At 36.8% G+C, this 16,188-nt stretch overlaps 1 protein-coding gene across 3 annotated transcripts in view; it reads right to left on the bottom strand.

Moving 5' to 3' along the window:
* The window catches only part of ZEB2 (zinc finger E-box binding homeobox 2), a 133,286-nt gene that overhangs the window by 28,695 nt on the left and 88,403 nt on the right, over nt 1-16,188 (bottom strand). For all 3 annotated transcript variants that reach the window (XM_019455277.2, XM_019455282.2, XM_019455284.2), the window contains one exon: nt 11,086-11,157. In XM_019455277.2, the coding sequence (XP_019310822.1) occupies nt 11,086-11,157 (72 nt within the window). The remainder of the gene's footprint in view (nt 1-11,085; nt 11,158-16,188) is intronic.

Raw genomic sequence — 16,188 nt, 5'->3', positions numbered from 1 at the left:
TACTCTTTTTCCCACTTTCTTCTATGAGAATGATGTGATGCACAGAATTTGTATTTAAAGAGGCCAAACCACTTGCCAGCCTCCTAACCTTATCATTAATATCACCATTTTAGGGGAGTTATACCTTGACACGTGGTGTTTCTTGCTTAGGCGAGATTTTCAGTCTAGGCCTAGAGTCTTTCACTGCTCTGGAGACCCCTCAGAACTCAGAAGAATCTGGTAAACCTGGACATAGTGGCATTTCTCAGTGGTGGTGAATCCCTGATCCCACCCCTTCCCATTCTGGCGTATACTCTGCTATTATCCTAATGCATTTTGTGAGCTATATGCAGGACTAATTACACTACATAATTTGTGGGGCCCAGTGCACAATGACAACAGCAGAACATTAAACCAAAGTCAAAGCCCTTCCAAATGTAGGGCCCTGGGTATAATACCATGAGGCAGGACCATCCCCTTCCCATGCCAACTAGCTCAGCCGGTGCTTTGTTTTCTTTGTTGATGCTTCCCAGCAAAAATTCATCAGAAGAAAGGGTATGGTGGGGTGGAGTCCAAAATTTCTAGTCTAATTTCCTCCTTTAACAGATGATACAACTAAGGTATAGATGAGGCTTATGATTCATAGAAAGTTAGACAAATAATTTCTGGAAGAGCTTGATGGAGCATTCATGTATCCTGACTCTTAACCCATTACTCTTTCCACTGTATCATAGTGACTCAGTATGAGAGAAAGAGAGAATGAGTGAGAGAGAAACCCATCTTTTAAGTTCTTCATTATGCCTAACTGATGTGACATGATTTGAAGAGGTCCTAGATGCTGACAACATTGCCGGCATTATAAATAGTTCTAAATGACAACATTATAACACCATAAAATTAGTATGGGGGAAAGCCATGGTGAATGCTGACTTCAATATAAATAAAAGATGAAATTTTAAACTTTTTCCCTTCATGTTCCTGCACTTCTGAATCCTATACACTTGTTTCATTCCCTACCCCCCACCCCACCCCACTGGGCAATCCACATCCAAGTGTATTGGGGTAAAGAGAAAACATCATAAAAATTCCTCAAATTCTCTAATCAAGATGCTTACTTACAATTTCCATTTAATACTTAAGGATTTTGTTTTCCTACTTTAGATAGTCCTTATGTTTAATCGTGTTTCTAAAGGCACTCAGTATGGAATAACTTGATAGTAAATAAAGAATGTCTCAAGTTTGACTTAGGACTAGAGAAAAAAAAAAGACCAATCCTTTATTCATGGTTCATTTTGCTTTTCCATTCCACATATTACTTGTTTATCCCCCCACATGCTTAATGATACCCCCCTACGTGCGTTTCACTTCTTCAGATTACATGAAACTGTGTCGTCCTGTCATAGTAATACCCCATCCCTCACAGACCTTTCCAGCACAGCCGCTCCTGCTGTCCTCTGTCAAAACTCACAGAGCAAAGAGGATGGGTCAACACACTCCTCAATTCACATGGCCATTTCTAACCAATGTTCCTATGTTATTAATTTTCTGTCCGTTTGTTGGTTTTGCTCATTTATTCATTAATTCAACAAACAACCTGTCAACCATCAAGGTTGTATGAACACTGTGCCCATTTAGAGGGAATTTGGAGCAGAGCAAACTTAACCTCTACCCTCAAAAAACTTCCAGTTTGTAACTGCAGTTTTCTGAAGCTCTAAATCCATTTTTGCCATCATGGTTTAGGACGCTACTTGCATAGCTTAAGTAAGATGATACTTGTCCCCTGGTTGTATTTACCCCAGGCTGCCATTACTATCATTCTGGGAAACTTCATGGCTCAACAAATAGTCCAGGGAGATCCTGGCTTCGCAGGGCTTTGAGGCTCTTTAACAACAGGGATGGTCACACTTTGGTGTGGAGCTCATCCCGGGACGATTCTATCCCTACAAACCAGAAGATTTCAACCTTCTGCCCTTCCCCATCATTCAGTTCCTCACTCCCTGGATGAAGGTCCTTCCTTGTGATGACCAGTATTCCTGTCCATTTCACCCAGTCTTCTTTTACTTGCCTCAGTTCACCTTGGAGCTTGAAATCATTTCCATCCCTGTCCCTTATTTTTGTGTCACTCTTGCCTTGCCAAGCGAAAATCCAGCCCCATTCTTGCCTAAGAGTATCAAAAATGTCTAAAGAAACATAAATAATCATACAGACTTGTTTCAGTCCATGTTATCCAAATGGGATATTCTTTTATGATGGGAATTGAACCTCCATACACTGTCCACTGCAATTACTCTAAATTTCCATTCTTCAAGATTCCAACCCCACTCCCTTTCCTTACTGTCAATTGATCATCTCTTTTCCTACTTACCTCAAACAGTGCATGCAACCCATATGACGTGAATTCTCTGAACTACCCTTAAATTCGACCAGAATCTCTATAATCATTCTCCATTTTTCTTTTGAACCTACTGCTAAAAAAGATGTGCCTCTGCCCATAGCCAAGGCTACTCTCTAATGCTACTTCCTCATAACTACTGATAACTTACTCCATCCTTTACCCAGTCACCTTTTACATTTTCAACTTTCTCCATGCTTCTCTTCTGCACAGAACCATGTTTAACAAGCCTTTCTCCTGACGAAAATGTTCTCTGAATTTTGTGGTCTTCTAAGGCTCTCTATCTTCATGTCTCCAATATTTGACCCTACACTGTCAAAAACCCTCTGCAATATTTAACACCTTTCACTCGAACCTACATAGCTTGTTGACTTCAAATAAAACATCTTAATCCACATATTGTTATAATATTTATAACAATAATAATGACGGCTAGCAATGACTGAACATTTATTATGTCTAACATTGTGCTAAGCACTTTACACACATTTCTTATTCATCTACCATTGTTTTTTTCACCCAGTTGAAGGTAAGTCCTTAATGACAGTGACTATTCATTGTATTTTTCATGATGTCTAACAAAATGTCTTAAACTTCGTAGGGTCACCCTAAGTGACTATTGATCTGAATAGCTAATGAGGCTATTAATTATTTATTTATAAATTTTGCTTTCATGTCATTTTGATTTTTTAAAAAGATTTTATTTCTAAGTAATCTCTACACCCAACGTGGGGCTCCAACTTACAACCCCAAGATCAAGAGCTGCATGTTGTACTGACTGAGCCAGCCAGGCACCCCAGGATTTGGCATTTCTTAAGAACACAAACTATGTCTTCTATTTACTTACAGTTTCTTTCTCAAACCTCAGTTCAAATTCTGCACACAACAAATACCCTGACGGAAAAGAATAAATGTAGGTATCTTAGTGGTTAACAAGTGACAAACATTTTATTACTTGTTTATTTGTTTGTCATTCAGGACAGGAAGAAGAACAACATATAATTCCTGATGCTAGTCAGTGATCAAGAAAAGTCTTTGACGGATTTCATCGTTATACACAAACATTGTACATCCTCTTCTACATTTAAGAAAGGATGCTAGATAAAGATGAAATGAGATAGAAGACTAAGCAATTCCTTCTTAAGCTTCATATTTTGACCTCAAATGCATTGTTGGAGCAGTGAAAAGACATCTTTCCTACAGCTTGTCTGCTTGGTTTTCTAAGCTGTCAAAGGAATTTAATGGGCAGAGGCTCTCAAAATTGACTGGTTAGTCCCTCCATTACAAATCTGTTAAATATTGCAATTTAGTTTTCTAGAGAAGAAGTTAGTGAGGAGCCAGTGTTATTGGGAGGTTCAGCATCCATTTATTTCTTAGGGAATAAAAATGGTTTAAAGCTTATCTGGAGATACAAACCAACTGGCAAAATAAGCAAATCAGGGTAAGCATCTAGTATATATTAGGCAGTGCACTAGGTACTTCAAAAATAATATACCATTTAGTTCCTACAGTGAGACTTTGTACATAGGGAATCATTGTTTCCACTTTACTGATGTAGAAATGAATTCTTTCCACTCAAGTTCATGTAAGTAGTAATCGGTAAAGACAAAATTCCAATGTTTATCTGACTGTAAACTAATCTGGAGCATCCCAGACCAACATTAACCTTTCATGGGTAAAAGCATTCCTATATTATCCTTAAAAGATTGGAAGCATGTTTAATGACTACAGTTAGAGTCAACACAGTTAGTTCTTGGACAGTAATTTTATTGTGTTATGTAAGATTAAGAATGGAGACCTAAATTGGCCTTACCCAGTTTCTAGATGGAAGGTGGTAAGGTGCTTTTCTTTTCCCAGCAAAGGAAGAAAAGGCACAGGTGGTTATTAATAGCCCTTTATAACTAGAGTACTAGATTGTCTGAATAAATGTAACTTACACACATTCAAAGAGGAAAACATCAGGGGCCTATTGGGTCTTGCTATGCACGTGGAACTGCGTTAATGCTAATGATCACCAAGCACCTAAGATACATCCTTGTTACTACTAGCACGTAGGCTTTATAATGCTCCTAAGTTTTTCCGTTTCTCTAATCTTCTTTGAAAATAGTGGGTTTTTCCCCCACATACTCTTGAAAATTCTACACAATAATTTTATTCTGAATTTGAATCTCCTTAAAATATGGAAGATGTAAGGTTCTTTACAAAAGGGTATTCTTCGTCTTATGTGTTAAAGCCTACAATTTTCTTTCATTTTTGAAACATTAAAACCAACGTAGAAATATTAAATGCAATATAGAAAGTTGTTAATATAAGTCAGGGTTTCCGGTGCTTCATGTTGTTATAAGTCAACTTTGCTGTGCTGCTAATCTAACTTGGTTGTAAAAAAAAAATAGTGACACCGTACATTGTTCTTCTTTGCCTTTAACAAGTTGATTTCAGGACTTGAATCCTGGTGTCACTATCTGAAGATACTGGACTTAATCCCCTCCACAAGGAATGTTTTCCCATATTGTGACTTCCTTTCTCAGAGTCCATTTCTTCTCCACCAAATATTCATTCATTCGTTTGTTCGTTCATTCGTTCATTCACTCATTTATTATGCCAGTCATAACGTGTACCATGTGTTCACTGATGTACTGGGCACTTTGAGGCAAACAGGGAATAGTCCTTTTCTTAAAGCAAATATTTTGGGGGCCTTTACTAAGGCTAATATATACATTATTTATTTAGTTACCTCAACAATCCTATGAGGTAGATGGCGTGATAATATACCCCCATTTTACAGCTCAAGAATTCTCTTGTCTTCATAAAATTAACTAGGCTAAATAGGTGCAAACATTAGAAAGGGGAACAATTCAACATGCTAGAATTACTGGTGTCCACTTGAGGGCTGTGGAATTTCAGAGAAGGAAGAGATTGATGTGGTTTGGGGTGTTTAAGAATGACCACATTATGCAAATGGAATGTGAACTGGCCCTGAAGAACAGAAGGGTAGGTAGAGTTTGGATAACTGGAGGAAAGGGAGCGAGAAATTAGGGTCTCAAGGAATAGCATGGGCAGAGATTCAGAGGTTGGTATAAATGTGATTCTCTGTTGATATTACCAAAAGATTTGGTCTGATGAGAATAGAACACTGTTGGTATGAAATGGATGGCACTTAATACTGGTCTGAAGAATGTGGGTTTTGTCCTTTGGGTACTAAGAAGCAATTAAGGATTCTAAGAAGGAAGTTTGACCAATGAGAAAAGGGTTATAGGATGAATGTGGACTGAGCAAATAGAGGAGGACATGAAGGATGGACACCAGTCAAATGTAACTGAATCTTTCTCATTTGGGAGATTGGAATAACGAGAGATGAAAATGTCTGGTTGGTTATTTCATGTCAGGTGTCAAAAATATGTCAACCTGGAAACCTGAAGGGGAAGTCCAAGCTTTGTTTGTCTCTCATTCACTCCCTCAATTTTTTTAAAAACTCTTTGTGACCTAGACCATTCTAGGATCTATAGCAAGAAAGTGACCAAAACTCCATTACCATTTCTGTCCTCAAGTAGCTTTTAATCTAGTGGGAAGAAACATACCTGCAGGTGACTAAGTATGAGAGAAAAATTAATACATTCTAAAAGAAGACCCTCAAAGGAAGGAGTAGTTAATCTTGAGTAGGAGACTATAAGATGGCTTCCTGGTAGAGGTGGCTTTTAAGAACGCAGATGATGCTGTCAGACTAAAAAGAATGAATGGCTTTCTACGTTGATGGAAAATCATAAGCAAAGGCAAAAGAGTATAAATGGTAAGCAGTCCTTCAGAACTGAAGCATATACCAGGAAGTAGTAGTAAAGCAAGATGGTGTTGGATCAAGAGGATATCAGTTCGACTCAAATGCCAACTCAGTCTGAAAGCAATGGAGAGCCACGCAAGGTTGAGTACGAAGTGGAGTAGGAGATGAGTTACCATTATTCACTTGCCCTGAATTAGGAAAACTCACTTGCCCAGAATTAGGAAAACAGCTTATTACTAACTTTGTTAGTGTGAAGAAAGAATTAAAGAAACTAGGAATTGAAATGGAGCCTCGTTAACAAGGTGTCATAATAGTTCTAAGGAAAGACGAGGATTTAAATCAGGGAAGTGAAAAAAAACGATGGGGAGAAATAAAAGTGATATATGATATTTATGATAGTAACCAATGACTAATTAGATAAAGCATGTAAGAGTCAAAGATGATACCATATTTTCTATCAGGACAGCTCCTCAGAGTGGTGAAAAAACATTCTGAAGTGAAAGGTTATGTCAGGTAATTTAGATTTTTTTCCGAATCTGCCATCAGTTAGCTATTTGGCACTTTTCACGGTTTCCTCAACTATCAAAATACAATTAAGAAACTGTTGTATAGTATAGCTTTCAATTTTAGAGTTCTGTGATTGAATTCAACTAAATTCCATTGCTTCTTGCAGCTTTAAACTCAGCAGAATATACGAGGACGAAGATACTTTTAGATTTTAAAGGACTATTCTATCCATCTATATGAACTTAATTAATTTCTGCCATTTAATAGATATGTAGAACTGAGAAGGAAATTCAGAGGTGTTTTCCTTGCTTTTAGTTGGGAATGAAATTTGTGTGTTGAATATTCAGAGAAAAGTACTAGACACATTATCTTTGTCTTTCCTTCAGAGCTTATTCCCATTAATAACAACACTTTTTATCAGAAACTTTGCTTAACCTGTTTAGAATGTATCTATTCCAGGGGTGCCTGGGTGACTCAGTTGGTTGAGTGGCCGACTCTTGATTTTGACTTGGGTCATGATCTCATGGTTTGTGAGTTCCAGCCCTGTGTTGGGCTCTGTGCTGACAGTGCGGAGCCTGCTTGAGATTCTGTCTTCCTCTCCCTCTACCCCTCCCTTCCCCACCCCCCCAATAAATAAACATTAAAAAAATGATCTATTCCAATATCTGTTGATTCTGCTTTGATTAGAAAAGAAAAATGGTTATCTGCTATCAAATTAATTCCATATTTATTCATTAAAAATATATTTATTGAGAGCCTGTTAATTTTAAGGCATTCCAAATATAGAGGACAAACTGGTGGTTACCAGAGGGGAGGTGGGTGGGTTGGTGGTTGGGTAAAATAAATGAGGATTAAGAGTGAACTTATTTTGATGAGCATTGAATAATGTATAGAATTGCTGAATCACTATATTGTACACCTGAAACTAATATAACCTTGTACATTAAGAAATAGATACAATAAATTTTGAAAAATTAAAAAATAAAATTGAAAAGTAAAGTTTAAAAAAATTTTAAGGCTCTCTTATAGGTAATGTGGTAGCCTAAGAAACAATCCATGCTCTTGGAGTTTGCAATCTAATTTGGAAAAGACAGCACATTAATTAACAACATACTACAGAATTTATGGCAAGTTTAGGTGTTTTGTTCTATGAGCATTCACTGGAAGAAGATATCGTTATAGATTGGGATGGCTAGAGAAGGTCAGCCAATAGCTGGATCGTGTAGGACTTGGGTGGAGACAAAGAGATGGTCCATTAATAAGCAATTTCAACAGAAGAGATGTCTTATTTCAATTCCTCATGTATTTAGCAATCAAAAAGATTCTGGGGAAAAGAAGCAGTAACTTACGGTTGTGAAGAAATACATATTTACTCTCTAAAAGGGCAGAGTTATAAACTGAAGGTCACCAGGAAATTCATAATTAGCAAGTCCAATGTATTTGTTCAGCATTCTTTCAAATGTAATTATTTGAATCTTTTGATTGAATTGACCATTCTCTACTTTTTGAATCTTTCTTTGCCTTCTGGCTGTTTAATTTTTCTCTATCTTAATCTTTTTTCTTTCAATGAATTTGATTTTTCTCCCTACCCACCAGCAACCCTGGCCTCATCTTTCTAGCTGTTTCAATAAATACACTCTCAATTGTTAGTTTCATAGTCCCATGATGGTAAATACTATCGGAATATATTTGCATCACTCTCAAATCTCTATCTCTAGCCCTGACTTCCTGTGTTTCAATTCCTCATTTCCAATGAGCATGCTCATATTCACATCCATATATAACTCTTCTATGAAGATACTTATGTCTAAAGACTAACTTAAGGTCTTCTCAAAATGGGATCCTCCTTCTTTTTATCTTTTAATCAAGTATTCCCATGTTCTAAACATGAAGATGTGTAATCTTGAGGCCATTTTGAATCCATCACCCAGAGATTCAACTGTTTGTTAAGAAACCATGCTGCTAATTTCACCACTGTCACCACCCTAGGTCAAGCTTTTTATCACTTCACACCTGAGTAACTACAATGACTTCCAGTTGGTCTCGTAAAGTCTGGTTTTCCCCCACAGAAATCATGGTAGTATAACATGACGCAAACTCTTGGGTCTGGTGCTTTACATTCTCCACCAGCTGGCTTCAACTTAAATGTCCAGCTTCACTTCCTATGAATCACTTCCTAGGACCCTCTGATTCAGGTGAATCCATTTACTCACTATCCTCTGAATAGATTTCACAGTGTCCTTCCTTGGCTCACATATTCTTCTGCTAGAAAGCCCTTCCTTACTTCTCTATGACCACTGAAAATATACTTAGTTCAAATTTCGCCTCTGTCATGGAGCTTTTTCTGAATACTTATCCCGTAAGATTCCCCCCACTTTTATGATTTGAAATAATTATAGTTCCTACCATTTGTTGCACATTTATCACATATTTTTCTTATTGTTCTGTTTTTTCCTTGTGTGTTAGCCTCATCTTCCAAATTAAATAATAACCATGTCTTAGACTTCCTGGCCCATCTTCGACCACACACACACCAATCGTGAATATATAGAAGATTCTCAGTGAATACTTTTTCATTTATTTAGTGACTGAAAACATATGAACTCTCAGGAAGAGTAAGTAAGCATCAGAAAAAGAGATGTTAAAGCCAGGTAAAAGAACATTCATAATTGATTTTTAACTCTATTGAACAGGAATCATTTTTATTAATCTCACTTTAGATTTCAAGTGTATAAAACAGCTAGTAAATAGTCACTTTGTGGGATAAATTTACATTTGTGTCACTCAAATGTCTATAAAGTTGATAAAAGTTAGTGTTTATTTACGCTGGAAGTTGAAATTTGACATTTATCTTTAAAAAATCATGAAGCCATTTTTGATCCCATGAGTTGGGGCATTATAGAAAGTATCTAATTTATGGTATCTCTTTATTATTATGTTTTTATATGAATTTGTTATGTCTTGTCTCTATTTTATATGATGATTTATATACCCTGCAACAGAGAACATTGAAACTAGAAATATTCTCAAGAAGCAGCTAGTGTGCTTCAGGTGGGGAATTCATTTCTCAGGTGGGAAAACGGGGTTCCGAAGAGGGTAACTGACTTGCTCAAGGTCACAATCTAGCTAGTTATTGCCAGAGTTATACCTAAACACTAAGATTACTCTTTCCTAATTCTATACCTTTTTCCTAATCCCATATTGCACAGTCTCATTTTTGTACCTTAAATTGACATGCTGAAATATAAGAAACATTACAGTTGTTCATTATTTCTCTTATTTTATACCGAAGAAAGTGAATTAGTGCCTTGTAAGTTATTAATAAGAACATTCTAACTAGAAGCACAGCATGAGCAGTTTATTATGATGTGTATCAACACAAGGGAGATATGACTATTGTCTGAATTATTTACATTTCAAAACTTCGCAAAACTGTAACTTTTTTCCCACTGGTGAGTCGAGTGGAAATACTTATGTGATTTTTGTTTTGTTTTGTTTTGTTTTGGAAGATAACCTTCGACTGGGCACAAGGTTCATATTTGTAATGGCAGTGTGAAGGATTGTTTATAACACCAAAAATAATTAGCCTTATCCAGGAAAAGAGAGATAAACATAGTGAGTCAATGTACATTTGCACTGGTGACGTGAGAATGCAAGGCAAGACGCTGTTTCTTTTGGGGGAGGAACATGGAATGTCACAACTGTCCTGAAGTCCCATACCACAGCAGGAGCAGAGTAAAAGAAAACGGTGCTTACTGCTTTCTTACTGTAATTTTTTTTAGCTTCACTAAAAAGAAGTGAAATTGTCAATTCTCTATAAAACTTCTGCCTGGAAAACATTATTTAGAGGAGGTGGAAGGTACCGAGAATTAACAGTGAGGAGAGAATAAAAAGGAAGTCAGATGATCAATTTTTGTGAGGAATGTACATGGAAATTTGGTTTGTCTTCCTGAAAAAAACATTTACAATCTAAATTACAGCATATCATTTGAATTCTCGATGACTGATATCAAGTGGTGGCCAGAAGAGGCATATTACATTCTAATTTTAAGATTATTTATGCAGCCTTTTAAAATAAAAATTACTACCAGAAATTTTCCTGACTCATGCTTTGAAAAAAATATGTTTATCCAGTTCAGTTTTCTCAACTTTCACAGGTGAATCAGGGGTTTAAGAATGAAAGATATATTTGCTGAATAAAATAAAATAAAATAAAATAAAATAAAATAAAATAACATAAAATAAAATAACATAAAATAAGACAAAATAAAAAAGAGAACTCTGATTTGAAACAAAACAAGAGACTTGTAATGTCTGACTTAATTGTTAAGTCATGGAGATCCAAATGGAGGGGCCAGTGTTTCTTTTCCTGACTCACCAAATCCACATGACACAGGACAAATTTGATCTTGGCGAGGTGAACACAACTTACCTGTACCATTGTTAACTGCGGTCTGGATCGTGGCTTCCGGCCCCATAGTGTCATAGTCTTCCTTCATTTCTTCTGTGGGGGAAAATTATCTTTAGCATTTGAACACTGTAGAAAGGCTTACTATACTAAGCATGCCAACCACAGGAACAAGGAAGATTCTTTTAAAGGAAACAGAGAAAAGGCTTGTTGTAAACCTCTAAACAATAGCTTTGTTCAGGCAATTGAATGAATCCAATAGTGCTAGCTGCACAAGAACTTATTTACTTTAAGCATTACTGCAAGCTGTGAAAAACAGAGGTGCTTCTTTGGGGCAAACGAAGGGCTTTTCTTCTGGTGGCAGCTCTCGGGACAAACAGGGGGAAAGATATTATTTTTTCCATACGAGTCGAAAGCAACGAAGGATTTGTACTTAGGGAGAGGCATGCTAGTTGCTGGGCCTCTGGTAACTCAGGAGGACTCGTGGCCAGTCAGAATCTCATGCTTTCTCCCCTCTTGGAGGAGCTATGATGGGGGCCAATCTGTGCAGGCATATCTTTTTAAAACCTAATTCTACATATCAAAACTTGAAATTCCCGGTTTATAAAACAAACATCCCAGAGGTCTTGAAAACACCTGTTTCACTGTTTTATATAAACTCCTAAAACATACCTTCCTTAAGCTTTTCCCTACCGTTCCATAAATATCTTTCTTCCTTATCATTTAGGCGACCGTATAGAATTGCAGTCATCTTCTGAGGAAAAACGTACAGGGGCAGCAAGAGCTCAATGTGGTGATGAAGATGAAACTATGTTAACACGGAGCTTGAAGATGCATAGGTGATAAAAGGTTGTTTTCCACAATGGCAATATTTTGAATTAGGGAGAGTTTGCAAACTGGGAGAGCTCTAGAATGTTCTGCCTCCCAAATTATGGAGTATGTGAGAGGGCGGAGAAGGACAGCTGACAGTCAAAAATCCTCCAAGTCAGTAAATTAAACCCGGACTTTAAAAAATTGTATTTTGACAATAACAAGGCTAAGAGAACCAAACACGATCCAGGATAAATATCTCTCTGATCGTCATTTGACTTAAAACCAGAGAAACTTTATAAATAGGACTCTGCAAATTCCCAAATTTATCCTGACCATTCTTTGCTTATCACATTCTAGTCATAATTATCTGGTAGAAAAACAGGTTCTAGCAAATGTTACAGCAAAATTAAAATATATGTTTTACAAGTTGTATCCTGCAGCCTCTCTGTTTATGTTATCAGAACTAAAAAAAAATCATGGGCCTTTTAAGGTAAAACACACAGATGTATAAATAGATGCTTATTTAATGCTACTACCCATAACAGTCAGATGATTTGAATGGTATTTGTTTAAACTGTAGGAGCACTTTCATTTGTCTCTGGCCCTGGACTTCTCTCTCATTTAAGGAATATTTTCGCAGGGACGTTTTGCATAAAACATTTGGAAGTTCAATATACAGCCATATTGTATTGTCAATTGTAATAATTGATCGGTTGAAAGGCTCCCTCATCCGATATTTTTATCAGTCTCTGGAAGGAATTAAATTAAGGTATTTCTGAGAAGTTCAGTGCTGGCTATAAATATAGCTTTTGTGTGTTTCTTCCTCGCTCATCTCATGTGATTTCTGGTAGCCAAGAGTCAGAACAATCATAAGTTTTCCATCTGAGAGATCAAGTCACTGAGGGGAAAACAGTTAACAGCATTTCTTTTTTTTTTTTTTTTTTTGCATAATAGTGGTAATGTTCAAGATTTCTGCTGCACTTCCTTCCTCATTGTCATTTTCTTATGAAAAAGTAAAGAGAAGTTACAGTAGGTGGTTGCTTCCCAAATTATTAAACGCCGGCTATACACATGTGTAGTTGGTATCTTGTGGGTATCACGTTCTGTGGTAATACTTTGGCTATAACCTTCTTTTACCAGAGATTATGCAACTGAGACGGTGTCACTCTTACCTAGAATGTACTTTGCCTCAACTTACTGAGACTCAACCTTGCCTTTTTGGAATATCAGGCTCAATTTATTATGATGAGACACTAATCCTTTTCAGGTATGTTTCTGAAATACCATATATATGCCTACTTGATGAAGTTTCATGTGACTCCACATTCAGAAGGCCACAATAATAGGTCGGTTAAGAATCCCTCCTCTGAATTCATGGCAATCCGGGCTGTCCTTCTGCCTCACACCCGACCTTAAACATTTTCCAAGACAACTCTGACTCAGCATACTGTGTCTAAAACCACACAGCATATTTGTTTTTCAAACACTTGTAAAAGTTTGCATTTTCCAGTCACCCTTGGGATGAAGGTTTGTAAAAATAAAGAGCACTTTCTTCCTTAAGATGAAGAATCCTTGAATAAGCACAAAGAGGCCAAGATGCAGGTGATTTATTTAAGTCTGTGTCAATGATAATGATGTCATGGTTTCCAGCACACTGTGTCCACCCCATTGTGGGACGAAAGAATGTCAAGGACAATTCTAAACACAAAACTTGGATTGTGCTGGAACCGGAAAGGCACAGTAAGAACTCCATTGCACTCTTCAGTTCAAAACCTGCATCCTGCAGACAAACCACAGAAAGCCTGCGAGAAAGAGTAAAGGACAGGGGGCTTATCTCACAGTAAAGCTATGTGCTGAGGTACTATGGTAGACAGCCAGGCACCAGGGATAAAACACTACTAAATAAAACAGCACCAGAATTAGAATTATTGTCTATATTGTGTGTTTTGAACAATAAATAAGAAAAATATTTTATCAGAAGAAAAATGTGTTATCTAAGAGTCAGGATAAACAATGAGTAGCTTTTTAAGACCAATTTCTTTTCATGAGACATCAAGGCACCACATCAGAGCACTTTTGGAACAATAAAAAAAAGAACAATAAATCATCACTAATCATTAGAACTAGACAGGTAATAGCCGGGTAACTTTCTTGGTCCAAATAGCCAAATGAGATTAGGGATTTACATTTTATTTAATTATTGTGACTCCAGAATGCTAGTTTATTTACCATAAAGGTAAGAGCAAAGAACAGCCTGTTCATTTGTGTCACAGGCACCATTAACTACAGGTGATAACAGGGTCTGTAATGCATTCATATGGATTATTGTATATTAAAACATTTAGAATTATGATCCATGACCAGCACAAAAAGCTGCCATGATCCTGAACTACTACAGCTTGACATGACTGTTTTGGCTGTTTTTCAATTATTGATCTTAATTTTTTAAAATTAAACTTTTTTTTTTAAGAAGTTTAGAGCCGTACATTTGTTATATCGTTATTAATTATTCCTTTAAGGGTGGAAATTCTAGTAATTGGTCCTTACCCTTGATTTCTAGATATTAAAATTTAAAGCATCAGAACATTCATTCTTATAGCCCTGCATATCTAGTTCATTAACAAATATGAATAGCTAACACCAGCTCATTTAAATAGTATGTCTTACATGAGTTCTCGCCACACTCTGTTTCTGTCACACTGCTCCCAAGAATCATTGGCTCTTATTATACATGTAAATGGCTATCATAAAAATAAAAATTTCATTTAAGATTGTTAATGACTTCTGCAGCAGTCAGACTTCCTTTAATGATCATCCTCTGCCCCTAATTAAACGTATTTATCTTTCAAGCATCTTTGGCTGAGTTCTCCCTCATAGTTGAAAATCTAAAACCTTAAGTCTTAATGGATATAACGATAAATGTTTATGTGTAGGATTGCTGAGATTCGAGAAACCTTCACCGAAAGCAAAATTGGAAACAGAAAGAATACAAAACTTGGCACACTAATTTAGGAAAACGAAAAACAAATACACTACACTCAAACTGCCATCGGTCTTGGGTTTTTTTCTTTTTTTCCACATTTAATTTTCTTTAGTGGTGGAAATGCTTTTATTATCCTCCTTCCAGTATACCAAACAATTACCCTGCCTATGTTCGATGTTTTATAGTCTGCGACATCACAATAGCATATAGGTAGACTCTTGCGTTTACTTCCCTTCCCACCCACTTCGCCTATTTATAAAAATGCTATTGTTATTTATATCGTGAGAGAAAAAACAAAGTGGGGTACATCATGACAGCTCCTCTTGAGTCTTGGGAAGACAGGTGAAGGAGACACTATGGTTTGAATTGGAGGAGTCCTTAAAAAAATTTTTTTTGCAGGCCACCTCACCGAGTAGAGATGAGCAGAGGGAGTTTGAGGGCATCCGATTAGTTCTCTTTGATTTTGTTAATCATTTCATACCTTAGTGATATTCCATCCACATGAATTTTAGACCAAGACATTTCCATATGCAGAGTGAGTGGCCTGTGAAGCCTGGGTCTGAAGATAATTTACCTTATTTTTATGACAGTTGGCCTTGGAGCGGTTTTACTTCCCTAGAGATTCCCACCAAACAGCAGGAATCATTATCAAGTACTTAACTGTTAAATAATAAAAAAAAAAAGCTACCTGACCAGGTGAAAGTGTGAAATCACATTCACACTTAACAAAGGGGAATGATTAGATGGTTGAATTACAATAGAAGGTGTCAGACAGATGCTGAAACTACCTTAAACTGACACATACTTGGTCTGTATTGTTATATAATTTCCACACAAAATTTTCAAATATATATTAGTTGTGAGTTTTTATGTCTGCTTCCATTTTCTATCCTGAAAGCCTAGATCTTGAGCATGTTATATAAAGTGCACATTGTAAACGGGGTACAAATACTTCACACGTTGTGTGTTTAAAATGTCGTTCCGGGGTGCCTGGGTGGCTCAGTGGGTTAAGCGTCTGACTCTCGATTCTGGCTCAGGTCACCATCCCGGGTTCGTGGGATTGAGCCCCGCGTCGGGCTCTGTGCCGACAGCTCGGGGCCTGCTTGGGATTCTCTTTCTCTCTCTCTCTCTCTCTCTCTCTCTCTCTGTGTCTCCCTTCCTCCCTCCCAAAATAACTAAAAATAAACATTTAAAAATAAATCAATATAAATAAATAGCATGCAGTTCATATTCAACTTGTACCCAAACTGAAACATAATCCCTTCCTAAGATGTTAGTACTGTAAGGTGATAACGCTCTTATCACTCCATAATCTGTCACCAGCTTTGGTA

The sequence above is a fragment of the Panthera pardus genome, unplaced genomic scaffold (assembly GCF_024362965.1).
Source record: "Panthera pardus isolate Hobbes unplaced genomic scaffold, ASM2436296v1 HiC_scaffold_10, whole genome shotgun sequence".
Taxonomy (NCBI): domain Eukaryota; kingdom Metazoa; phylum Chordata; class Mammalia; order Carnivora; family Felidae; genus Panthera; species Panthera pardus.
This window is presented reverse-complemented; position numbering and strand designations above follow the sequence as displayed.